Source organism: Catharus ustulatus, chromosome 10 (assembly GCF_009819885.2).
Source record: "Catharus ustulatus isolate bCatUst1 chromosome 10, bCatUst1.pri.v2, whole genome shotgun sequence".
Classification (NCBI taxonomy): Eukaryota; Metazoa; Chordata; class Aves; order Passeriformes; family Turdidae; genus Catharus; species Catharus ustulatus.
The window spans coordinates 17,024,760-17,051,428 of record NC_046230.1 but is presented as its reverse complement, the minus strand read 5'-3'; the positions used below and the strand labels follow the sequence as shown (position 1 = coordinate 17,051,428).

General features: G+C 43.6%; 1 protein-coding gene across 4 annotated transcripts in view; it reads right to left on the bottom strand.

The window, feature by feature from the left end:
• Positions 1–10,519: 10,519 nt before the first annotated feature.
• The window catches only part of ARMC9 (armadillo repeat containing 9), a 59,332-nt gene continuing 43,182 nt past the window's right edge, over positions 10,520–26,669 (bottom strand). For 2 of the 4 annotated variants that reach the window (XM_033068532.1, XM_033068534.1), the window contains 4 exons: positions 22,341–22,465; positions 18,876–19,005; positions 14,816–14,988; positions 10,520–14,482 (listed from right to left, as the gene is read on the bottom strand). In XM_033068532.1, the coding sequence (XP_032924423.1) occupies positions 14,454–14,482; positions 14,816–14,988; positions 18,876–19,005; positions 22,341–22,465 (457 nt within the window). In that variant the 3' untranslated portion in view covers positions 10,520–14,453. The remainder of the gene's footprint in view (positions 14,483–14,815; positions 14,989–18,875; positions 19,006–22,340; positions 22,466–26,669) is intronic. The other 2 variants (XM_033068533.1, XM_033068535.1) reach the window with 1 other exon arrangement.

The following is a 26,669-nucleotide window of genomic DNA, read 5'->3' as shown; positions in this document are numbered from 1 at the left end:
GTGGGCACCACCATCCAAACCAGCTCCTCACCTGAAAATGTTACAGAATCCTCCATCAGAGGAGCTGCTGGAAAAGCCACTTGCGCTTTCTCAGGGCCGGGGCTGTGCAGAGAGCAGGCTGGAGCCACACAGCCTGCAGGGCAGCACCAACCCCTGCACTGCACTGGGCCCTGCTTGTGCTGGCCCTCCCCAGAGCCTTGTGTCCAATGGCCAGGGGTGAAGTGCTGGAGCTTGGCAAAGTCCATGCATGGAGTTGTAGGGGAGGGTGGTGCTCAGGTGTACCCCAAAAGGAGCCTTACCAGCCTTACAGCCCAACACCTGGGATTTTCAGCTGCCATAGGCTCTCCAGCAAGGCGTGCATGCCTCAAGGGACACAAAGAGCAAGGTGAACTCTTGTGACCCTGGGTGACACAATGGGGATGTGCACGAACACAGAGGCAACCTCCAGGCATGAGACTGCATGAATATCTTCTGCCTCTTTCCTTCCTGCCTCTTGCTGTGTTTTTCTCCTGTCATTTACTGCCCAGTTTGCCAGAATGCCCAAAATACCTGACAAAACAGATTCCTCTGTCTGTCCAGGGAGATCACCACTACCACAGCTCTCAGCACAGACCAGGCAAAGGGGACAAAGGGGTCTCACTCACCCTCACACCATGGGCAGCATGGCAGGGTCACCAGTGTAGCTGAAGCTCTGCTGATTTACACCTGTAGAGCATTTGGAGCCACACCAAGCTCAGTTCTTGGCTTGGCACAAGGTTAATGGGAAAAACCTACAACCCTGACTGTGCTACACTGCACGAGGCAGCTGAACAGGCTCAAGGGGAATCTCCACCAGGGATTTGCTACTGACTGCCTGACAAACCTCTGCTCTCACCCAGCCCAGGCATTTCTCCTTGGAGGGTTTGTTTGTCCTCTTCCACAAGTAGGGCAGGAGAGGGGAAATCTCAAAATCTTGGTGGGAGGAATGCGGTAGCTGAAGGGCTGAGATGTGCATCGCAGCCGCCCTCCCCTCTGGGCACCCGCCAGGTTTCGGTAGCAGTGAAGTCCCTCTTCAGCTCCTATCGCAAATGAAACCACCACAACAAATGAGGGAGTTTTATAAGCCTGGAAAGAGGCATGAGGTTTTGCAAGCTGTGCTTAATCCGGGAAAGGTCACCTGGAAACTGCACTCTTGGCTGTGGGGTGAAGCAATGAGAGTGTGGACACCAGCCCCAGGGAAGGTTGTGTGTTGTCAGCAGACACTGCACCATGCTGTGGTGAGCACAGACTTCAACTGCCTTGGAGCAGAGAGCAGGTGCTGCTGCATCAGGCTGCAGAAACCTTTTCCACTCCTTCTCTCCTCAGTTATCCTTCCAACATTGGTGGTTTTGTTAAGGAGCAGGTGAATGGATCCTATGAACCTCTTAGCACAGCCCAAGGAGTGTGTGGGGAGGACAGGACCCAGCTTTCAGGGCAATGGAGCTGTGCAGATATTATGATGCTGAAGGAGGGTAGTGGCACCCACAGGAGGACAGCTCATGGATGAGGTTTAAATATATACAGAGCTCTGAGATTCCTAGAGCCCAGAGGGACCCCACTTCCCCAGCCTGGTGTTGCTGAAGTGCAGGAGGGGCCAGTGGGCATTTCCCATGGCCAAGCCCTGCAGGGCACTGTGAACTGGGGTCAGCAGGGCAGGAGGGGAGCCCTGCCCCTGCTGCCAGCTCTGTTTTGGGCTGGTCCCAAATCCCAGGTGGGTCCCAGTGGAGCAATCTGCTCACAGGGGTGACGCAAATATCTCTGCTGGCCCTGGGATCACCCATCCAGCAGCAGAGCCTTGGGCCAAGCCACAGCTCTGTCAGCAACATTATCTTCATTGCTTGCAAAGGGAGAACCAATACATTTCACACCCAGGAAACATAGAGATTCTTTTCTCTGGAAATAATCTGGAAAAGCAATTGATATATGTATGAAGGAAGGGGAGAGGCAGAAGAGTGTATTTATTGGAGCTTTATTCGTCACTGGCTCCCGCACGGCCAGGCTGGACAGCTCTAACCTGCTCTAACCTGCTCCTTTGTGGCAGAACACATTGTTCGAGTAAAACCCAATACCAGCAAACCCACTGATGCAACAGAAACCTGACCAGATGCTGCCTACGCAAAACAACGCAGCAGGAAAAAGTAAAATTCAGGTTCAGAGCAAAAGGAACAGTACATGAGAAGATGTGTAGCACTGGTACTTGGCACCCCATTAACCGGGGTGGCAGAGCAAAGGAAAACCTGGGCAGGGAGTGCACAGCCCCAGTCTTTGGCGTGGGTTGTATGTTCAGTGGATGTGGAGGAAAAGTCAGGTCCCACACAACAGCTCTTAGCTGATGTGGCCTCAGCATGGGCAAAGTTTATATAGAAGCAGGATCAAAACTGTTTCAATTTCTCTGTGAAGTTAATAGCATGTAAGAGCTTCCCTCCTGAACCACACCAGTGGGGGAAACATGTGGCTGTCCCGACAAACACCATCTATTTCTCACCCTCAGGGTCATGCATGTTAGCTTCAAACTGTGCCTGGAAAACAAAATAAGAAGAAGCTAGTACTGGTCATGTTGAGATTTTAAGTCCTTAGACAATCTCAGCAGCCCCCATAAGCACAACACTGCTGCTGTTCCCCCAGCTGCACCCTCCTTATGCACAGAGCAGCTCTTGCACCCTCACCCGGCTCAAACCATTTCACTTTGCTACAAGAACACACGAGACAGCACTAAGGGATCATGAGAAGTACCCCTATTTTCACAGCATGAAATGAGACCCCCAGATTAAACAATAAGGATTAAAATTGGACCCCTCCTAAAACTCACTCTCTACCTTTTTGGGGTGCTGGTCCCCAACAGCCCAGCCCTGCTGCCCACACTCCAGCGAGGCTCAGGGGGAAGCCCCATATCTCCCCTGCTTTTCTCTTGCAATCTCCCCATCTCCCCCGGAGCAGGTGCAAAGCTCTCTCGCTTGAAGGAGCTAGAATAAGGAGACACTTTTAAACTATTACATTTGCATTTGAGACAGCCACCCACCACAAAGGTATTTCACAACTTCTTTGTGATGTGCAAGTTCTGAAAGGGGGTGTGGTGGTGGTTAAGTTTCCATTCCTGAATCTTTACAGGAACAACCTCTATTTCATATTGATTCAGCCTTTCCTGCACCAAGACTGTTGTATGACCTTCTCCATAGCTAAGCCTAATACAAACTATTTGGTACAGACACACCTGAACGCAGGTCAAACTCCAGGTTTGAGCTGCTGTAAGAGAATCCTAAATGCAAATGGCTCTAAACAATAATCCAGGCTGAAATGCAGCTGCGTTGTTGATTTGGTGCTACTTTAGCAAACCAGAGTTTGTAGCTTCTTTCTCCATCCTTTTGTTTCAGAAAGCCAGGCACAGCAGCCGCCGTGCGGGGCAGTTACAGTTCTATTGCATGAATTCTTTATAAGACAGAGGAGAAAACCTCTTCTTGGTTAAAAAACTGATCTCCTGATTCACAGGGCTGAAAAGGGGCCTGCAACAGCTCTGGCACAGTCAGGCAGTGACAGCCTGGCTTGAAAGAGCTGCTGCAGTAGCATGAACCTTTCCTGAAGTGGTGAAAAGCAAGCACCAGCTCCCAGTGCAGTATTGATCTCTTCCATCGTGTTCAGCAGGGAGTTTAAAAATCCCTGCCAGCAACTCCCTGGAGATGGAGCAGATGACCAAGAGTCCTCTCTCATTTCAGGGTTGTATGCCACATCCTCTCAGATCTCCCCAAAAGTGTGCAGGAAAACCCTCCGTTTCCACTCTCTAACTGGTCTGTGTCAGTAACTGGGTGCCAGCCCCAGAGCAGCCCCTGCTGCCACCCACCCAGCTCCTCTGGTGCCCAGCTGGGCTCAGAGGAGCCTTTGCCTCTCCTGAGTTGTGCTTCCACTCCTCATGTGCTGTGGCCAGTCTCATGCGAAGCACAACAAAAAGACACAGACCCTGCCTGGGGCAGGACAGAGCTCCTCGTTTTCTCTCTAGGAGCTGGAGTGGTGCTGTGTTGTGGATCTGGGACCAAAACAGAGCTGATAAGGCAGGGGTGTTTTAGCTGTTGCTTACAGAACACGAAGGCCAGCTCTGTTTCCCACGCTGCCCCAGCAGTGCCCAGGCTGCACAAGGGGTGCACAAGACAAAGGGAGGGGAGCACAGACAGCTGACCCCAGCTGATCAAAGGGATGCCCCACACCGTGTGCCAAGGTGTCAGCAATAAAAACTGGGAGAAGGAAGGAGCTATGATATCTGTCTTCACAAATAAGAGTTATGCATGGTGAGGTAACTTCTGGCTTTCCCAGAAATGGCTGAGCACCTGTCTGCCTGTGGGAAGCAGTAATGAATTCCTTATTTTGCTTTGCTGGGGCACACAGCTTTTGCTGTACATATTGAACTCTCTTTATCTCAATCCACAGATTTTCTCACTTTTGCCCTTCTGCCTCTCTCCCCCATTGCTCTGGAAGGGAGCAGATGAGGGCTGTGTGGGGCTGAGCTGCTCCCCAGGGTTAACTCACTACACACCCCAAAGGTTGTGCTGATAACACTCCCTCATCACATCACCTCCCACGTGCCTAAGCAAGGACATATTTCCCCAGGAGGTGATTTTCTAGCAAGGACAGGGTATTCCCAGTACAAACCACACTCATAGCCCAGAGAAAATTAATTCAAGGCAGCACATGGGCTCTGGACAGGTAACACTTCAGGGCTGAGTTGCCCTGAACTTTTCTTACTAGGAAATGGTTTTGCATAAAGTACTGACGTTAGAAGGTAAAGGTAATGAGAGATTTTAATCAGCCCCAGCACAAAAGGGAATTCCTGCGTAATACCAGAGACTCTTAAGTTGGGTTATTTTTGGGATCAGGAAGAGGCTGTGGTACAGGTGAAAGGAAAGGGGCTACAATCAGCAAGCACCAAACTTCCAGCCAGTTTTGACAGAAATCCAGCTTGGGACAAGCATCTTTCAAAGCCTCCTTTGCCTCTGTAATGCATGAACATGATCCAGCCCCACAGAATAATTCCCCTTGCAGGAAAAAATAAGGCAACCCCCCCATTCCAAACAAAACAAAAAGTTAGAGAGAGGGAAGGAAGCAGAGACAGGAAACTACAAGGACACTCTTCAGAGAGGTCACTGCTGCAGGATAAAGGGACAGATTTTTATGAATGTGCTGAGGTTCCCTCTGAAACTTATTTTAGGCACCTGAACAGAACTTACAGCTTTGTGCAAAGTTTAAACAAACCCCTTGCACGGAGCAAGTGCTTGTAGGAAAGTAGCTGCCTCCTCTGAACTGCATGGGGGAAGCTGGACTGGCTGGAAACACAGGAGATATTTACATCTCACTAGGAACAAATAATGAAAATAATGAGATCTAGAGCAAAGAAGTATCTTGTGGAAAACAAATCAAAAGTCAGTTATTTCTCTCTGCAATGGCCAGATCCTGAGCTTGAGCAAGATGATGACACTAAATGTCAGGTCAGCTCCAGGCACACACGACCAGTTTGTAAATTTTGGGAGAAGCAAGCCAAATTCTTCTTGCTGTTACTGTGTACTGTGTTAGGGGCTAAAAGCCTTAATTATGGACCAAGTTGCTCAGGGTCTTATGTCACACAGGCACTGTCTATGAGCCATGGGATCAGTTTTGATGGCTCACAATCCATGATTTGCCCCCACTGCAGTGTGGTCACACTAATGCAGCTGCTCTGGAATCCCTGGATCAGGGCAGAAACAGAACAGTGACAGCTGCTGTGGCAGGAATGATGGGACCCTTGAGATCTGTTGTTGTGCTTTGCCAGGGATCATCCCCTGAGCTGATGGCTCATGACTAGGAGCTCCCTGGCACTGAGTTTTTGGTGCAGTTAGTCAGGGTGGAAATTTTGGTTGTTTCGAGCAGCCCAGTTTCCACAGGCCTTAATCGAAACAGAACTGGTTTCCTCAAGTCCCAGAGCTGCCACATTTCATTGCCCAGCTGTTCACTTGGATGAGGAAAAAACAGAAAGGAGCCAGTTTCATGGAAAATCATGGTAGGCCATAATCTGCAGAATTAACGAAAAAAAGTCATCTGCTTAACAGGAGCCAGTCCCCTGCAATACTGCAAATTTGATCCTGGGGGAAAGCTGCTGGAGAAAAAGAGTAAAAATTTCAGGGAGACTGTGCTGCTTGACAAAGAATTCATTTGGTGCTAATGGTTCTGCTTCTTGCAACAACATGAAGCACGCTCCCAAAAAGCAGTGCATGAGCAGACACGAACAATAAAGTGATTTGTTCTCAGGAAGGATTCAAGCTCTGCCAACAGTCAGCCGGATCCAGGCAGGGGCTCGGACAGTCAGACCGGCACACGGCAGCCCCAGTGAGGAGCTCTATCACTTGGCACACAGCTGCTATTTCCAGCACTTTCATCCCATCTCACTCCAGCTCGACTTTTTCACTCTTCAGAGGAGAACTAAATTCAGATCTACAAAGGCCAGAATTTTTCCTTGAGATCAGTAAAGGGAGGTATCCTCAAGCTCCTAAAATCCCTCTGCAGGTGGTCTGATTTTCAAATGGTTTCAGCATTTGCAGCTGTCAGTTACAGCCTAACATAAAAGGCATCTTAAACATCTACAGAATAAACCTTATTGTTCAAGTATCTGCTACTTTATATTTGTCCTGTTTATTTGCTTACTCAGAAGAATTAGTTCTCAGCATTATTAAAAGAAAAACTAATAAAATGAAGTAACACTTTAAAAGTCTTTTAAGATGAAAGCCAGCAAGGCATACTGAAAACCATTGTTGAAATTAAATGCAGTGCTAAATCACTCACATGCAGAGTGAACAAAATAACTGACACTCCCCAAATCTGTTGACTTAAAATTATATCAGAACAGCATTTCTCATATTTGAAGAAGAACAAAACATTAAAGTTGTCACCTGGATTTCTTACTGCTTATGTGAAGCAGTCTCACTTTCACTGCCATCAATTACTGCCCTAGTTTCTTGGAAACTTGGACTATATGCCAAGGACTGCTGAGAGAACTTGTACTAAAAGGAGGACATGTTCCAGAAATGATGTCCTAGGGTGTGCCACTGAGCCTGTTGTTTGGAGAGCACCAGGTCCTCAAAAAGTGGAAATTTGGATGATGATGCTGTAACTGAACACAATGTCACTGCAGGGTAGAAAGCTGCCTGGAGTTGGGAGGAAACTGCTTTGAAATATCAGATCCCAACTCCCGACAAGATGTCAGGCTACAGAATTACTGGTCTGATAACCCAGTAGGACAACGTTCTATGTTCTGCACCCAGAAGCTGGTTTCTTCTTTAAGTCCATTGGCAGCAGATTGCCATAGCTTGGCCAGAACAGTCTGGTCTTAGTCTGTTTTGTTTGTCTTGAAATATCTTGCTATTTCTCACCTGTCAATAAACTCTCAAGAGCCTCCCTCCTTTCACAATTTCTATGAATAGGTTGAGAAAGTGCCCAGAGAAGTCCAAATGGCTCAATCACAGAGATATTTTGGTACTGGGTTCCCACAGGATCAGTGGAGGTTTGCAAGGTTGTAATTAAATATATCCTCTCTGTTTGCCATTCCCACACAGCTCCTCGAGCTCAGGGGAGCACAGGGGGTGTCTGGGGTGCCTGGCAGGGTTCCCGTGCTCCTTCCTTGGATTCACGCCCCAACTCTCCCACATTTCCTCTCCTGGGAAAGTGCTTGTTCAATATTCAGTCAGATTGTGAGGATGGTGAGGATGGTCCAAACTGCCAGGAAGTTCTGTCTCAAAGACAAATTCAAGCTCCTAGCTAAACAGAAAGTCTGGATATATTTACACACCTGCAAGGAAAGCAGCATCTTTGCTTTTCTGCTACAGCTACGTCAAGACAAGCATGAGCACCACGCAGAGCTCTTTATCTCTGCACTGCCATCTCCACCATGATTTATAAAGATTAGTGAAACTTTGTTTAAGGGGACAACTGAAAGCCAAACTAAGCAACCACTGTCCCTCCCCATCACAGAATATTTTCCCTCCATAGAACTTCCTTGCTTGTCTTCCCTTACACACCTAAACTGTAGAACAAATAATACTTGTGACACCAACCCAGTGTCGCTGGTGGCATCCTACATGCCTGGGCTCTCCTCATGAGAGACCACAAACAATGAGTGGCTCATGCCTGCTTTGCAACACTTCTGAGTAAACAACATTACCTCTGCAGAGGCAGGCCAGGCTGAACTGAAGGGAGCTGTGTTTTCCATTTAGATGGAGACAAAAACTGTTGGGGACAGAATTTGCCAATAATGAATCAGAGTGAAATGCAAAGAAATGGACACAAAAAAGTTGCATGACCCCCAAACCAAATATATCAGAAAGGGAAAGAAGAAAAAAACCCAAACCTTTAGGAGCATTTTTATCTAGTCACAAAAAGATAATTTTAAAGCACCAGTACAGAATGTACTAGTAAACTTGTGAACTAGTAAATCTCTATGTAAACTTGAATGGACTTACACAGTCTCAAATAACACTCTGCATTAACAAAATGACACTGAATATACAGCAGTTACATCCAAAGGGCATGGCAGCACCACTTAGGACTTTGGTCCCGGAAAAGCTTTCCTTACAGATCCGTGTATCATAATTTTATTTGCTTTTTGTGAAAGAAATTACATCCACTTTAAATGCACCCCTCCCACCAGGGTAGCAATTTCCACAGCTCCTGTTATGAATTCCTCAGGAGGGTGTTAAATCTAGCAGCTGCCCCTTTGTGGCACATACAAAAGACACCCAACAACTTGTCAGAGTGAGGTGCTGAATTTGCTATGTGTATGCTACTGACCTCCATTCAGGGACCTCTCCACCCCAAACAGTGGAGTCCTATGAACAAAGGCAGGACTGAATTTTTCATTAGCTTCAAATCTTCTGACTGCCATCACAGGTACTTTGTTTTGAATAAGACAGGGGAAAGGAGGACATGTTACTTCCTCAGCCTCTCAAATTGCTGTTCATCTGTTCATCAACTTATTGCTAAGCACATCCAGTTTCTCTCAGGTATTTGGAAAATTAAGATTCTCATGCATTAACATAAAAATAGTCTTGGATTTCAAGCTCCATGCTCACACAGCTAAGAGAACATGGGAGAATATGTATATAGAGTTCTGCATCGCAACAGGCCTGAGCAAAAAACACACAAGCACATACACTTCAGTTTGTTCCTTTCAGTCCAACTCAGCAAGATGCATTTTGGTTTTCATGAATCTTGATCTGCTGGAGCAGCTGCCACACCCACCAACCACCTCTGAGTGTCTGGTTAGGGGTGATGAAGTTTTTACCTCAACTCATAGAATCAGTGAGGTTTTGGGATTGTTGTTTCCTGCCCCCCCCAAAAAATAAATTATTCTGCTGTCAACACTTTCCAAAAGCTGCTCTCCGTCTTATAGAATCAGATCTAGCATGAACATAGCATAGATCCAACATGAAACTCAGCACTGCTGTAAGAGAAAAAACTCAGCTACTGAAGTATTCTGTGTTCTTCATGTATGCAAATGAACTGCTTAGCACTTCAGTGTTAGCAACTTGGCTGTTGATGTTACCTGCTGGGAAAAAAACAGAATTTCAGAGGAAATTCTCCCTACCCTGGAAAGCCACGAGGTGAACTTTTATGGCTGTTTTCCATTACTGCCTTTTTGTGAACCAGAGGACAGTTTCCCATGAGTTGTGTTTATCAGCTCTGAGGGGAGGCAGATGAATCCAAGCACAAGTCAGAGATTTTCTGTGACTTCTCTGTCTGGCATGGGGAGCTGTGTGACAGAGGCTACCAAGTGTCTGTAGTCACTTCATGTCCTGTGTAGTCTGGGAGCTAAAGCAACACCCCTACTCTGCCTGCTTGGTGTTAGGTTGGTGTTACTGAGTAGTAAATTGTAACTTCCACATTAATTGCCTGGATTTTAAGCTACAGGGAGTCTTCTACAAAACACTCCCATTCCAATTTAAAGTCAATTCTGGGGGCTTCCTGAACTTGTGTGTGGGAGCCCTCTCTGCAAACATTTGACACAGCATCACTGATCTCAGTGGGTCTGAGACAATGACATCAGTGGGCTTGGCTCTTCAGCTGCCACCACAGAGCAAGAGGGCTAATTCCGTGTCTTATCAGAAGCACAAAGTTTTCTTCTGGCTCTCTGGAAATGGCTTTACAACTCTTTACTTTAGGGGAAGGCAGTGTCACTATAGCAGTTGCTTTACCTTTCAGGTTGTGTTCCACTTGTTTGTTTCTCAAGGTGAAACTCCAAAACCAAAGGCTTATCTTCCCCCTTTCATACCCATTAAAACATTTGTTTCTGAAGTCTGACTATGGCAAATACACTGTCTGTTTTTCGTACATCTCTGCTTCAGCAGCAGCCAAGTTCCAATGTAAACTGCATTTATGTGTCCTAACAGCTGTGACATGAGGGGGTGTTACTGAAAAGCCAACCCCCAGTGAAGACTTCAGTGTTTCCTGGTCACTGTTACTGTTGAGAGAAAGAACAACAAACAGCACTAGCTTTGTAATTCACTGGCAGAACTAACTGCTGCTTTTTATTTAGGGGAAGGATTCCTGATCTCTCTTGCCTAGCCAGCACTTCATATGCACCAAAGACCAACACAAATTCCATAAAAACATAAACAGTCACTGCTCTGAAGTGAAGAACATAAAAAAGTAACAAAGACCAAAAAAGATGGAGCATAGTTACATGTAAGGAGAAATTTGCTTTTGATCTGTTCACATTCTCATGGTTTCTTCTATGAATGACGAAGCAAAGCTCTTCCTTCATTCCAGGGTAAAAAGACATTTTTCATTCCACAAGTGTTAAACAGTACAATTAAGAAAAAAAAATGCAGAAAGAAGGAATAGGAGTAATTGCTGCAGATAAGGACCTCAGAGGTGAGCATGGATGCTGCCTTGGGCACTCTAACAGTGTTTTTCATCTGCTACAGGTCAACCAGAAGCTGATAAAATACCTCCTCTTCAGAGTCTGGAGGCCATACAGATCTCCCCCACACAGGACTGCTCTGGACAGGAAGGTTCTGTACATGTGGCAGACACTGTCCCTCTTCACACAGATCCCTCCCAGCCCAGTCATAAAGGCAAAATTTAAAAAAAAGCAATTGGCAGGCTTCTTTAGCAAGCAATAAGTAAAAAAATACAGTTGCTTGGTAAGACTCCTGGGCTCAGCCTGCATTCTGTTTCCAAAGGCCGTTTACTCTGGCACAGCAGGCAGAGAGCAAGAGTTTCTTCTCAAGGTGGCAATGTCACAGAAGAAGAAACTATCAGAGAAAATCCATCTCCCATGTCAGTCCAGGGCTGCTGCTGAGACCTCAAATTCTAATAACAAGGCCCTTGTCTTAGCCAGCTTTAGAGACCACAGACACATCCCATCAGATAATCCTGAATCCCTGCAAGGTCTGCAGTGTCAACAACCTCACTCTCCTCTGTAGGTCACCTGTAAAGCTCATTACAGGAAGCTGGCTCTGTCCTTCAACAATGTGAGAGGTGATTCTTGAGGAAAGGAGCTGTTCTCACTTCCTGTAGGACTGGCTGCCTGCAGAAAAACATCAAGAAAGGGTCTGTCAGCTGAAAGCAGGATTTATTACAAGACAGAAACTGCCTGAGGGCAACACTTGTTCAACTTGTACAGGGATACAAACATTGCAAAAAACATGCAGAAAGGCACGTTAACTCGTGATGTTGCAACTTAAAACTGCAGAATGTATTTATGGCAACCCCTTTTCAGGGGATATTGAAAGAACTGAAAGGGCATCACCAGCACTCCCAACAAAAAACATTCCCCATTCTTCTGGTAGAGATTTTTGATTTTTACTGCCCTAGCTCCAATGTGCCTTAGACAGAACTTGATATACTGCAAAGGAGTTTCAGCACACCCATGCAGAGTTGCCTGGAACAGAGAGAGAATAAGGATCAGAGTGGATTAAACCACGCAAACATGTCCACATGGAACACAGTTGAAAAGGTTTAAATTGGGAGCTGCCTATGCTCCAGCCATGCTGCCAGTGTCATCTCTGTGCCAGCTTGGAAATGGAAATCACAAAGGATCCCAGCATGGCTGGTTTCATTTGGAGGAGCTTGCTTTTGCTCTAGAATTTAGCTAAAGCAAGGGCTGCATCTTGGGCAGGAATCTGGCCCCAGGCCTGTAGCTGCACTAAGTACCTGGGCTTCCTCTGCATTCCTCAGGCATTCCACACACTCCAGTGCTCCAAGAGGAGCAGTCCAGCTAGTTCAGGTAGGCTTACATAAAATCAACTTGTTTCCAGAAATTACACCTGTCATAAATACTAAAATCAAGCTAAAAATGTGCCTCCAAAATAAGTGAATGCACCAAGTAAAATCAGAAATCATCTTTTTCTCATCATGTCCATCAGCTATAAAAATTTTCATTTCTCCAGAAATACCAAGAAACCCACAAATTAGTCTTCCACTGGAACAGTCTCTTGATACATAAAATCTTACATACCTATACAGCAGGCAAATGGGAGGCAGCAACTGCTGGAATCTACTGATTGCTGGTATCTGTGCATCTGATACCATTTTTGACCTACAGATGAGTCAGCTAGGAAATTAAAGGAGCAGTAAGCACAGAGTTTTACTAGGGAAACATTAGGGGCTCACTTGCTTCAGACCCCTTCCCTGCATCTTTAAGTAACAGCTGAGAATTACCTTTGAGAACCTCAAGTTTCAGCGTAGGTGCTTAAAACCCTTTTTAGTCCTCTAAAAATCTGGTCTTTACAACTATCATGTAACTCTTCCCACCTACAAACAGCTGTGTGAAAGCCCCTGCAGGATGGACAAGAACTAATTAATAGGTGCTCTGTGACAGCAGACAACAAGGCTGGATACATGCACACAAAGTGAGTGGAAGATTAGTTGTTTGCAAAATAATTTATTTGCTATTTTTAGCAGGAAGAGTTTAACATTCTATTGGTAACACTGTCTCATGGCACATGTAGACAGAAAATTATAACCTGGAACCCCAAGCAAAAAACTGGGAGAAATGGTAAATGAACACATAGCAAATTGGGATGCCTGTTATACATTCAGCATACATTCCCAGCAAAGAGAAGAGGTATAGTGTAAAACAATAAAAGTTAAAAGAGCTCAAGTATCTGGACTAACAGATCACATATACTGAATCCACAGAGAACCCCAAGTGATCTACTTTAAAGCAATTTAAAAATAAAATACATTTAACTTCTGTCACTGGAAAAGGATCTTGCTCCAGAGCCTCCCTAAAGCAACACTGGTATGTCTCATCTTTCCTAGGACACTCTCCCCAGGAGTGTAAAGCTGCCCTGCAGAAACTAGAACATGCAGAAGATTTTTTGTGTGCATACACACACACACACTGTGCTTTTCCTTTCTTCTCTAGGGCTTCTTTTCAATGGGCCAATGCTTTTGGAAATGAACCGAAACAGGAACCAGGGAGAGACTCCTGGGTGTTAACACCACATCCAGTCAGGGCAGAACAGTGCTGCTCTCACAGGAAACAGAGAGCACTGATGTCAGAGGTAAAACTCAGGGCACATGCAGCAAAGGTAAAGCTGAAAGAGCTGCATTACCTCAGCACAGGAGTGATGAAGCAAGGAGCCTCCAGGTCAAAACCTCCTTTTGCCACCAAGAACATTCCCTTCCAATGCCTCACCTGTAGTCCCTGAACAAAACTACACCACTTCTCTGTACGTGCAACTGTGTGAGACAATTAATGACCAACACAGAAGGCTCAGAATGCTCTTTCCAGCTCTGTTACTGATTTACTGGGTTATGTAAATTCTCTTCATTTCATTTCCTGTATCTGTAATAAGTAGCTAATGATAGACACACATTTCGAGTTTCTTGGGAAAGTATTGACTTAGTATGTTTTTGTCAAATGTTGCAAGGTAACAGTTACAGCTAAAGAATAGAGCTAAAGAACAGAGATGTTATATTGTGATCAAATAATCATCAGTCAACTTGTTATGAGGCATTTGCTCCTGCCATCTTCACTGATGATGGACACAGAGTTGTATTTGAATCCAGCTTTTCCAATCCACATGCCTGGGAGAAAGTTTGTTCATTGATGAAGAATGGACCTTTCTTCCCCCTTCACCCCAAAAAACTCCATAGCTGATACACCACATGTGTTTACTGATATGTGAGCATCCAAGATCAATTTTTCCTCTGTATTGAGCTTGTGTTGCCTGGCTCAAGTCAAAGCCACCCCCTCTTCTGACCCCCCCCAGAGATGAAGTACTTTTTATAAACTTTTGCAGGCCACAGCATGGCCATGTGGTTCTTGAGTACCAGTCTCCAGCAGAAGGGAGAGTGCCATGAGCAGCACACTGTGCTTGGCTCTCTGCTTACCAAGCTGCCCTGAGCCATCTCCTGAGCTGCCTGACATCTGCTCTACATTCAGCTGCAGTGTAGACACACCCAGGGATCCGACTTCAAGTTACACAGTGGGATGCACAAATCTCTAAAGAAAAGGAAAAACTCTGATGACATCTATAGAAGGTCTAATCTGAGACTCATAAGCTTCCCCAAAAACTTCTGAGAATTTGGGCCACTTTTCTCCACCCAGAGACAGGAAATAGCATGTCTCTTAACTGCTCACATGACAGCCTGGAAATAGGAGCAGTGTTCAGCAGGATATAATTGCATGGTTGTACATCCTGCAGATGACAAGTACAATGTCATAGACTCCTGGCACATTTGTAGCCTACGACTTCATTCCTGAAGAGTTTCTACAACACTCCCTCCTTTCCCACCCCAAGGAATGACAAACAGAACGATGACATTTTCCACTTACTCTGTCTGCTCCTTGTGGATGATCCTGAGGCGTTTGGAGGTCTTATTTGTCGAGGTTCAGACTGAGAGAACTGGGGGGCAATGGTTGGGACCTTTCCCTTTCTAGGGCTGCTGCTCTGCCCATCAGGAGTGCGAGGGATCTTAGGTTTGCTGGAGAAGGCTGAGGTGGACTCGCTGGAGGAGGAGAGGGAAAGGGTTAGCAATGCATGAAGAAATACGTGTGCATAATGAGTCTGCAACCAAGTGAAACCTGCAGAACATGGTGTGACAGCCCAGCAGGTGCTCAGACCTCAGGGAGACTGCAAATGGAGAGGAACATGCACCACAGGCACTGGGACATGTGCTCACTGCAGAGCCTCTGACCTGCCTCTATGGACCTGCCCACCCTACTCAAACCTCACTCTTCGCACAGCAGGAGCGAACACGTTCAGTTAAATTCCCTGCAAGCCACTAACTGATCTTTAGTTTGTTTTCTGGTGTTTGTCACATCCAGTGACTCATTCTGGGGTGCAAAAAATACACAGATATGCTACAGCTTAGGAACACATCCTTTAGGGGCACAGACACCACAATTTCTTCCAGGTATAGGTCAATCTTGGCAGACAGAGGCAGCCTCCGAGGCTCCTGTCTGAGGTAAGATTTGTAGAACTCCCTGAAGGCTTTGCCAAAAGAGCAAAAAGCTGTGATGGCATCTATAAAATAAATTCCCTAAACATACAGGTTCCTTGCTCACACTGAGAACATAAACCAGGTGCTGTTCTTTCAAAGCCTGCATGTGCTGCAAAAATACCACTCTTTAAAATTCAGTGAGGATACACTGTCCTTTCTTGCCCTCAGCACAAATATAATTTTTCCCAGTTACAAAAATGGAGGCTACCAGGAAATAACAAGTCTCTAAAATAATTCTGAATCTAAATTAATGTTTGTTCTAGTGAGTTGATTTTCTCTCAAAAGGTGAAGAGGTTAAACTAAAGTAACAGCCACATGAAAACGTCATCATATTTTAAAAGGGAAATAAAAGAGCCAAAGGCAGGACATTGAAAAAATAGGTGCAGTCTAAAAATCGCGATTAAAATAGAAAGTCCCCGTGTTACTAGCTCCATCAAAAGAACCCTTTGTGACCATCAGAAGGGGTGATTAGGAGGATTTTCAAGATATTTAATCTCCCCTCCTCCCCTGGGAATGCTGCTGAGTCAGTGCTGATTAGCCCTTCCATAGCCCTGCTTCACCCTCCAGGAAGATTTGAGCAAGTGTTCGTTTTGTATTTTAAATAGCTTTATTGTCTGTATTTTGCATATGTATATGCTAACTATTAAGGGCAGAGACATGCTAACTGCTTTGCTAAGAACCATCTCTGCAGCCCTCTACCTATGAGTATTACAAGTCTTAACACTTGTCTCAGCTTCAAAGGAGGAGGTGGCAGCAGAAACAGACTGTTAAAACAACACCAAAAATAAGACTGGCTAGATAAAACCTCAAGGCGTGGATCACAGAGATATTTAAACATGGTTATCTCCATATAGCAGTACCATTATTATTACTTTTTTTTTGTCTTTTAGTTCACTTTGGTAAAGTGAGTTAGTTCAAGTGAATTGTGTTTTCAATTCACTCGTGCTCTTCATAATCTTATGTGTACCATGAAACCAACCAATCAAAAATACTCAAACCCACAACAAACTCACACAAAAACCTACGTTTGCAATGAGAAGAAAGAAAACTGTTCACTTGGAAAAACTGAAATTATTGTCTGTAAAAAAGTGCACAACAGACTGACACTAGGATTCGAATAATCAACCAGGAAATAAGTCAGGACTTGAACATATAAAGATGAATTAAACCATTTTATCCAACAATACACAGAGAGTTTTGGCCATTTTTACCAGATTATCAGAAAAGCAAGGCTAATAGGGACATAAGAATGTCCTGCAGAGTTTAGGTTCTCTTTTATCATGATCTGGGCATAGTCACACTATAAAAAAGCCTACTTTTTCAGTCAGTCACAATTGTAGACTGAAGTCTGTTACAAATTCATCCTTGATTGGCTAAAAAAGCACAACAGAGCTATATTCTCACATCATCAAAATGCAATGGGGAACTGTCAATGCAAGACCAGCTGTCAGTTTGACCTGCATCAGCTGGAACAATCATTTGCTCCTGTGAAAATAAAACAACTGCAGCAGAAAATTCACTACTAAGGTCTCATTCTTCCTCCAATTCATTTTGCTTCATTTCACTCATCTCTGTGCAGTTAAGTGCTAATGAAGACTGGAAAGAGAACACCCAGCCCAGCTCAGCCCTCCTTTTCTCATACACACCTCTTCTAGGAATGCCTCCAGGAAGAAGACATTTCTTACAGTGGACAAAACTATGAGCAAAGCAGTGATTTATTAGTCCTGTTTGTTTTGCAAACAAATTATAGTCTGCATCCAGGAGTGAAAGAATGCAAAGGTAGGTCTAGCTATTGCAACACCAACATATTAACAAAAGACCCTTAACACAGAAAACCCTGTGCTCTCTCTGACTGTGAATGGTTGCATTCCTGTATCTGTAACTCGAGGCTGCATTTGGAAATCCAAATTACTGCATGCATGCTGAGGAAACACAGGATAAAAAGATATGATCTTCCTCTGCAGGATACTGCACCTGTGCCTTCATTTCTATAAAATCCATCCTGAGATTTAGACATAATATTAAAAATTACTGGGAACACACCTTTTTAACAGGTTTTGTAGAGAAGCAAAGTATCTCACTAAGGTGGGCGACAAGGTGCTGCTAATTTGAGTTGCTTCCTGAAAGCAAAGCCTGAAAAATAGTATCCCTCTCTACACCACAAAGCAAACAATTTGGCCATAAATTTTAATGGTCTATTTGTACTCCTATTATGTGCTTAGCTACTGTTACAACAGACAACAGAAATAAAACCAGTAATGTTGGGCCAGAAGTATGACTACTAAGTACTTCAGCTGAAACCAGTGATAATTTGTTGACAATGTATAATTTCTCAGATCTCACCATGGAAACAGCACAACTGGGGAAAAAACCCAACCAAACAACCAAAGCTACATCAACCCCCAAAAAACCCAAAACCACACACTGGCATCTGTAGGCCTGAAGGAAACAAAGTTCTATACACAGAATCTTTCAGAAGTGCTAGAGCTGTAATTAACACAAAAAACCAAGCACTTCTGAAAAATCAGGTGTGTAAAAAGCTGGTAAAACCCTTCCTTTAACACATCTCCATCCATTCTGTGTTTTAGTTTTGGAACATACTTTCTTTTAAAATTTGTCTACACTGTTTAAAACTTGGCCTAATCTAACTAGCTATAGGAAAAAGCTGCTAATGTCTGAAGGATACATGCAGGCCCAGAAAACTTTGGTAGACTTTGGTCCAATTGCTAATTAATTCCTAGTTCTCATCCAAGATATAACATCACAGTTGTACACATGACAAAGGCTTCACAGAAGGTGAACAGGATAAGCAGGATAAGGAGATAAAGACCTTTCATTTTACAGGAATAATTTCAAGGAAGACCTGAAACCCATTGCTGGGTGATCTCATAACTTTCCCTCCTTTGCTATGCCCACCTAGTGGATAAATGAGGGACTTTGGTCAGCAGTGCTAAGCAGCTCAGCATTTAAACACACTTAATTCACTTAAATGCTTCATTTTTCTTCCTTTTGCATGTTAATTCCTGTCCTGTTCCCACAGTCCTACCTATTTCTTTACCAAAAAATGATTTTCATGGGCTAGTGTTGAATCATCTAAGGAAGCAAACTGGAAGCTTTATTTTCAGAAGGCTGCATTGAGCATACATGTGAAGCTCATTAATAATGTCTTGCTTGAGACTTCTCCCATTCTGAACCAGATGCTTAGAAACTGAACAGCTGCCTCTGGCACAGCAAAGGGTATTCTGTTTGGCAAGCATCACCACAGCTGTCTCAGGCCAGACTACATCATACATCAAATGACTTCACAGATTGTCTTTACAGCAGCATGGAATTAGCTGGTAAATCCTGTCAGACTCCTCTCACAATTTTAGGTATCTCTGGATAGATCATACCTATGTGATTGACCATTTGCTTTGTCCTCAGTGAAGTCAGAAGATTGAGAAGACAAGGTATCACCAGCTGGGATGTGTTGGTCCATTCCATGGCCTGATGCAAATACCTCAGATGACTTCATTTCAATTGCTGTTTAAAAGAGAAACACAGTTCAGTGAGGACTTGTCTCCTTACAGTTTTATTAGAAATACAATCAAGTCACAATTCCTGCTGTATGAAGGAAACCTTGAGGTTTTGGCAGGTTACTGAGTTCACATGGCAGAGTGTATTATGGATTATCACCTGAGCAAAACAGCTGCAAGTGTGATAATTTAAGCCCTTTGCAGCTGAAAAATAAAACTGGCTACACTGTGCACTGGCAATGGGATAGGAGCATGTAGACCCCCAATTAACACATATCAGCTATGTCCAATATCTCATTAAAGCCACAGGAACTTAACCCCTTGCAGTTGTCTGTACATATCCACAGTAACAGTGCAGACAAAAAGAAGTGCTTTACACTTCTGTCAGACTCAACTTCTACCTTACACTAATGAGGAAGTGAAGGACACTCAATTTGCTTAGAATCACAAGGCTACCAAGATGTGCAAGTCCAATGAAAGCTTAGGGAAAATCCCTAGCTCTATTCCTGCCATGCTCAGGAAAGGCTGCTGTCCTGGTTTGCTCCCTCATACTGATAAGAATGCAGATCAGGTCACTCTCAGACAGGCATTTTGCTGCCCAGCACATGTTCCGTCTGGCATTCAGCATAATAAGTGTAGGAAGATGACCAGGTTTCATCTTTGGTCCACAAGTTTTTTGCTCATAGGAGTAAAAAAATAAAAGAGTGCAAGAATTATTGATTCTTAACCAAAGGACAAAGGGGGAGAGGATGGACCCAGACAAAATCAGAACAATTCAGTAACAACCAAAAATTTCCAGGAGGACATTAAGAACTATGGTCATTTTTAGAAAACAAAGAGGATCAAGGTTCCTTGAGGCTAAACTTGGCCTCCTTGAGACAGCCCCTTGACGAGGCTAATTGTTCACATGAAGCTTTTTATTCTGTTTTTTTCACTCTTTGTCTCTAACTATTCATTTCACGACTTGGCTGCATGAAATTCTGAGTCCCAAGGTACTCTTATCATGCTGGGAAACAAATATTCTGAAATAAGCAGATTCCTGGTACTAGAGAATGACCAAAATCAGGAGAAAATAAACAGCATATTTATTGCACAGCAGAGATGTTTGGCAGAGCATTATGAAAGCCTCTAGAAGCAGTACCATTACTTTTACACATTTCTGTTCCCTGCTGTATCTTAGAAGGCAATAGAAGAGAAAGGGCTTATTTTCCATTGTCTTTAATTTAAGCCTTTTCAATTTAAATATTAAAATCCCCACTGCCTTTTGGAAAAGATGAGATGTTCAAAGACTCAGCTCAACTATCATCCTGCAGAATAAGTGTCCTGTCACTGATATAACAACCAGGGGGTCCAGCAGTGCAGTCTCTTTTCTCCTCTCTTTTCTTACAACACCTCATTTCTAAATCCCACTTGCAAAAACCTGGAACAAACCTCAGGGCCATCTTTCAAGTAACTCAAAGTTATTTTATAGCCTGGATTAACGCTAGGGAGAATTTCCTCAGTCACACACAAAAATTATTTGTCTTTTTACGTGTATAATGCTCATACAGTAGCAATATGTTGTATATTCTGACTTAAAAGATTTTTCTACAGGAAAAGAATATAATATAGTAGTCTTGTTAGTAGCCACCTGCATATATAATTTTGACTGAAAGCAGCTAACACTGTTTTAAACAGAGGCTTACAAGCAAAGTTCTGACAAAATGAAACATTTAAGCTGGCTGAAATACTTTCTGCATGACGGCTTTAAATCAATATTCATCAAAAATTAACATTTACTTTCCTGACTGACTCAGGTTGCCTGTTTAAACCTCTTCACAAATCTCTTAAAACAAACTATCAGACAGAATGAGCAGCACAGCAAAAGTGACAAAAGTGAGTGCATGCATCTCACTGGAAAGATAGCAAAATCTGGTTCTCTTGGGCTCAGGATGGTGGCATAATGCCTTAAGAATTACATCCAATTACTTTAAAACACCAAAGAGGAACACCTTTGATAACTACTTGGTTTAATTTCCTTTATAAAGCACAGGTATTAAAAAATCCATTCTTATTTTCCTTCTCTGCAGGAAACCTGCCAAGTCAGAATGCTTTTGCTTAGTTTACAACCTTTGCTGGTGTGAGTTGCTGCCCTTGGCTGACCAAATCCCACCCCTCAAGCTGTACTCAAGGTGTCACTGTGCACGGTGAGGCCAAGAACAGCAGCTCTCATTGCTACACAACAGCAAGAACCCAAGTGCTCATCCTGGCCAGGAGCTTCTCCTGCCCTATCCTCCTATCCTCTCCTTTTGCATGTTACATTTATCAGCTCTAGGCGTTACGCAAGCAAATTCCTGTCTGCAAGACCTCGGTTACTTTTCTCAGAATCCCTTTCATTTCCTTTAGGAAATTTAAAAAAATAGAAGAGAAAGTAAAAAGTATGCTATTCCTTTACTGCTTCAAAGCATATTTTTCAGAAAAGAAAAGGCACAGTTTGCCTGAACTTATTAATAATTCTGTCCCGGATATGCTGTGAGATCCTTTATCTACGACTGCTGAACATTTTGCCTTAGATCCATAATTGGAAATGTTAATGAATCCCTGCAGGAAGGTTGGAACTCCTACATCCAAAGTTCCATGATCTCGTGGCTATCAGAAGTTCAGCAATTGAGTATTTCACAAGGCTATAACCTTTTAAATTTCATCACATGTTTCTGAGCTCTCAGGCCCAGCTGAGTTTGCATTCATTTCAGCTGAAGCTGCAAGGGCAGAATCTTTAGCAGCATCACCCACAATGCAGCCACACAGCACCAGGCTGCCCATCCTCCACAGCCCTGGATGATCTGAATGCAGTTGCAAATCTCAGCAGATAACTGCAGCTGCCTTCAGCTCTAACACTGAGATACAGCCAACAGAGCCTGCAGGTGCCAGCAGACAGTGATTCATTTAGATCCAAACAAGGGTATATTTGATCTAGCAAGGGGCTTTGCTTGTTGGGAAGTGCACTGTTTCTGGCTGCAGCTCCTTCCCTGGGCAGGGGACATTGCAGAGTATCCTTCACACATCGGAAGCCCTGGGTTTGATCCTTGGCACTTCCACAGGAAGCAAGATGGAGCAAGGCAAGTGAGACCATTGGTGTCTGCTGAGCGCACGTTACCTTCTGTGTAATTCATTCTGCTTGAGCCAAAGTCTGCCATGTGCCCCAAGGTCCTGCAGACTGACCTGGGCTCTATAAACCAAGGGCCATTTCCACACTACAATAAAAAAATCCCCAATCTACAACACACAGCCCAGGTCCCTTACACCTGCCCCAGTCTAGGAAGACATCAGCAATTAAGAACAGCATCCATAGGCCATCCTTACATGAGGGGGAGATGCAGAAGTCAGAAATGCTGGACTGGCTCCCACCACAAATGGAAGAAGGACCACTTGGTGGAGACTGCAGCTTCTCATCCCTATTGTGACAAGAACTGGTACTGTTTTCTGGCCTGAAGGAGAAAGGAGAATGCAAGGTGAATGCTTACAGTACAAAAAGTTTAATCAGAGTAAATTCTAATTTCTTCTAATTGCTTGTAATGACATTGTATACATTGAAATTATTTTATCTTTCATATTGCAAACCAGTACTAAGGATGTAATTCAACTGCTTGACTGCAGCTCCCCCAAACCAGCTGACATCAGACGTATTTGAAATTAACACTTTTTCCTACTGCAATAAAAGAGCCGAGGAAAGGAAACCATAACTCCCTGCAGTCTGAAGACCCAAAATTCCACCATGACACTTAGACAAAAAGACTGTAGAAATGGGCCTGAGAGGTGTTCAATACTTAGCTTTTTCAAGGATTTAATATTTGCTTCTGAATATAACAAGGATTTCACTTTAAAGAGCAATATGCAACACAGACTTAAAGTAGGCAACAAATAGAACTTTGATTTCACAAGTGAAGTGGATCAACGGGAAACTGAAGCTGAAGGACAGAACTGGGACACAATTGCTTACTAGTAAGCAATAAAACACAGCAGAAGTGAGAGGGGTGTGAAAAGTGTGTGAAAAGAAGTTGGCAGACATGGAAAGTTTCCCTCCCAGTATCAGGTTAAGGTAACTAAACTACATTTCTAGTAAAAAGGATGCAGTCCAAGGAGGCAGTTAATGATTTCACAGCTAAACCAGTTTCTAAGGAAATAGCTAGCAGAATATTAAGTAGTTCAGGCCCCCTTGAGTGATCTCAGCCAGCAAGCCTTTAAAGAAGGAGGGGAAAATGAAAAAAAAAAAAAAAAAAGAAAAAGAAGGCAGCTTTCCAGTATTTCCTGACTCCCTCAGCTCCACACAGCAAGAGCTTGTCCATACAGGGATCCCATGACAATTCATCTGAAGTAACTAGAGCCTTGTCTGCACGGGGAAGTCACAGAAAAATTAGCATGAAATGGCTGCTACATGTGCAGTGGCTATTCTGCATTAATTTTCTGTGTGAATACTTCTATTCAGCATTAAAGATTTTCACCCCCCTATTTTGGAGGTATAAACCAACTCAAAGAGATACATTATAGTATCTCACCAACTGCTTCCTCTTTCATGATGTTTTTAAATAGAATATATTAAATTGAGTCTCACATGAAGAACTACAAACAAGTTATATTCACTTCAATTTAGAATGGAAGCATTTACAAAAATTTTAAATGTAGTTCTACCACTCTGCTGAATACGAGATTTGAGATAATTCAGATGAACTGTCCTGGATTGTATCCGGTAGACAAGCTGTATCCACAGCAAAAGTGTCTAACATTTGTCATGAGATTTCATATGACACAAGCCACTTAAATTATTTAAAGTACAAAATACATCCAGTTCAGATATTGCTTTCAAATTAAGGCAGCTAAGCTTTTATTGTCTTCCTCCTGCAATAATTACCAAGTGAGTATTTCCTTATTTTAGTAAATTAATTTGTACTAAAATTAGAACAGCATAAAAGCCATCAAAGTTTGTCCTGTAAAATGTAGCTCAAGAATATCTTCATCTATTCACTGCAGTTTCCTGCACACAAATTAGTCAGGTACAAAGGACAAACTTCTAATTCAGTGTGGTATTCCTTGTTTCCTGCTTAAAACATGGAAGCACCAAATATTATTCCAACCATTTGGGCAGAGCAGGAGGGAAATTAATTTCCACATATTTTCACAGTGTTAGATTTCTGCTGTTTACATTTCTCCTCTGTAGTTTGCATAGTGAGGCAATCTCTGAAAGCTGCTTCACACCATCAAACTAACACTTCTCTTAAACCAAGAGCTACCAGAACCAGCATGATGGAAATGTGGTTTTAATTTGTATCCAGCAGTGACCTGGAGCTGTCTTGCAGGGGCACAAGCTGCACAACTGAGAAGACTCAAGTTGTGCCAAAATACAAGACTCACGTCACTCCAGGACCTGGGACACTTAAGTAAATACCCTGCCTAGGTAGATGGTGCTAAAGAGAGGCAGCAATCACTTCCAGAGATCCTTTCTGATGCAAAAATTGCAGTGCAGTTCAGGACAGTGGGAAATAAAAGCCACTCCACAGGTTTGACACCATTTTTTGACTTCCCAGAGAAAAGTAATTTAATTTCCACAAACTTGATTTTCTCTCCACTTATAAAGCAAGAATGTAATGCTTAGACACTCCAGTGATGATAGTTTATTCCTGAAAATATACTTTCTAAACGGGCCGTAAGGCTGACTGTCAGGGACTGAAATGGTTCATGCCTTAAACATTGTTAGGAAGGAGTTTTGCCCATTATAGCAAAATCTGTATAAAGAAGCTACAACCACAGAAGCCCACCCCTCCTTGAAGATGCCTGGCTGGAACTTTGAACTGTGAGTTAAGCCGCCTAGATAAGATAAAGGGGACATTATGTTCAATCATCTCAGATCTAGAGAGAAGCAAACAAGGCTGAGAGAAAGGAATGCATCCACAAGAAAGCCAAATGCAGCAGAGAATCATCCCTGGCTGGGTTTGGGCTGAGGGAGACCACTGCCCACAAAGTCCAGATTTACACAGACTCCCCCCCAAAAAGAGGCAGGGGGTGGTTTGGGGTGTAACCTCTGCTCAGAGGCACTGAACTCCCATCCTCCCTTACACAGACTGGCCCAGCTGTGGAACCCCCAACCCCACATCCATGGGACACTGATGTGGAAGGCAGCTGGGGGGGGTGTCATCACCCATCAAAGACTCCTCAGACTCATTCCTAAGGCCTTGCACCATAGGACTGCACGTGTCTCAAAGTGATGCAACAGAGTCTGCTGCAAGAGACTGTCAAACTGCCCTCCTGGGGAAGGTACCTGGGCATTCCCACCTGGGAATGTATTAATGTATTAATACATGTATCAATACATTGATTCTGTGCTTCTCAGGGCACCCTCACCACCAAGAAGAGCAGAGCTGGAGAGGATCAACAGCACATCCTTGGGATCCATGGAGTGGTGATACTTTCTTTAATCTGTCTGTCGCTCTTTCTGTACCCCCACCTCTTTTCTATTTCTTTCTCTTCCTTCTTCTCCCTCTCTCTCTCTCTCATATTTATTATCAAATCTAATGCACACTATTGACTTTGGCATATGGTCTTCTTTGCACCTTAATTTGGGCAGAGGAATTTCTACAGTAACTTTAAAAACTGGACTATAACACTGCCTTAACAGCCAATTCCATTGAATCAGTCCAGGTATCCAAGCCTATCATGAGTAAAATACTGTGCAGGGGAAGTGGGACCTTGAATTCTAACACTGACCCCACAGTAAAGTGGCAATGTATATTTAGGCATTGATTAACCAGTCTAGATTTTTAAGGCCTGCAATTCTTTTGGAGGACTGCATGAAAATTATTAGATAATCACTACTAATATAAGCGAATATATTAATTAATTGCTGCTTTCTTCTGATACACAAGCACACACATTTAATATATATGAGGAGAGGTCTTGCAAAAAGTGTGGATATTGTGATGGTGCAAAAAGTTGTCCACTGTAAGAAAGGGCACAAAGTCAGAACTCTAAATCCACATTTAGACTATACCAGGCAAAGTAGGTGTCATGTTCAAACCAATGCCATTTTATCCAGGCCAATACTAAGAAGAAAAATTAATATTGCAAGGCAAATTCTGCCGTGGGATAGCCAAAAATTCTTCTGCTTCAGAAGGGTGTGCTTCCTTCATCTTGCTTTTTAAAAAAATAAATGCCTTCTGAGGCTTTGTCCATGCCTAGATCTGATATGTTACACTGGTCTGTTCCAAGCCCTGGTAACCTAATCCATATAATCCCACAGGAGTGGTACACCTGCCAAAAGGCTATGTTTGGATGACTCAGGAGGGCACCCAGTCAGGTCACCTGCTTGGAGGAATTCTAATTCCAGCATGAGATAGTGGAAGCAAGATAAAGCTGTGACCACTCCTTGTCCCAAACAACAGACTTCACTCAGTCACCTACACCTGTGCAATGCAGCCTACATCAGTCCTCACCATCTTCTGTACCTATTTTCCACATTCAAATGAGGAGGAAAAGTATTTTAAGAAATAGAAAATATGAACAGGAAAGCAAAGAGTGGCAGAGGAATGACATGGGACAATCTTCAGGACTGATGTTTTGAACATGCCTGTAATTTCATTACATGGTTGTGTTTCAGGCTACCCATTCATTTTAACATACTTACCTATACGAATCCTGTGA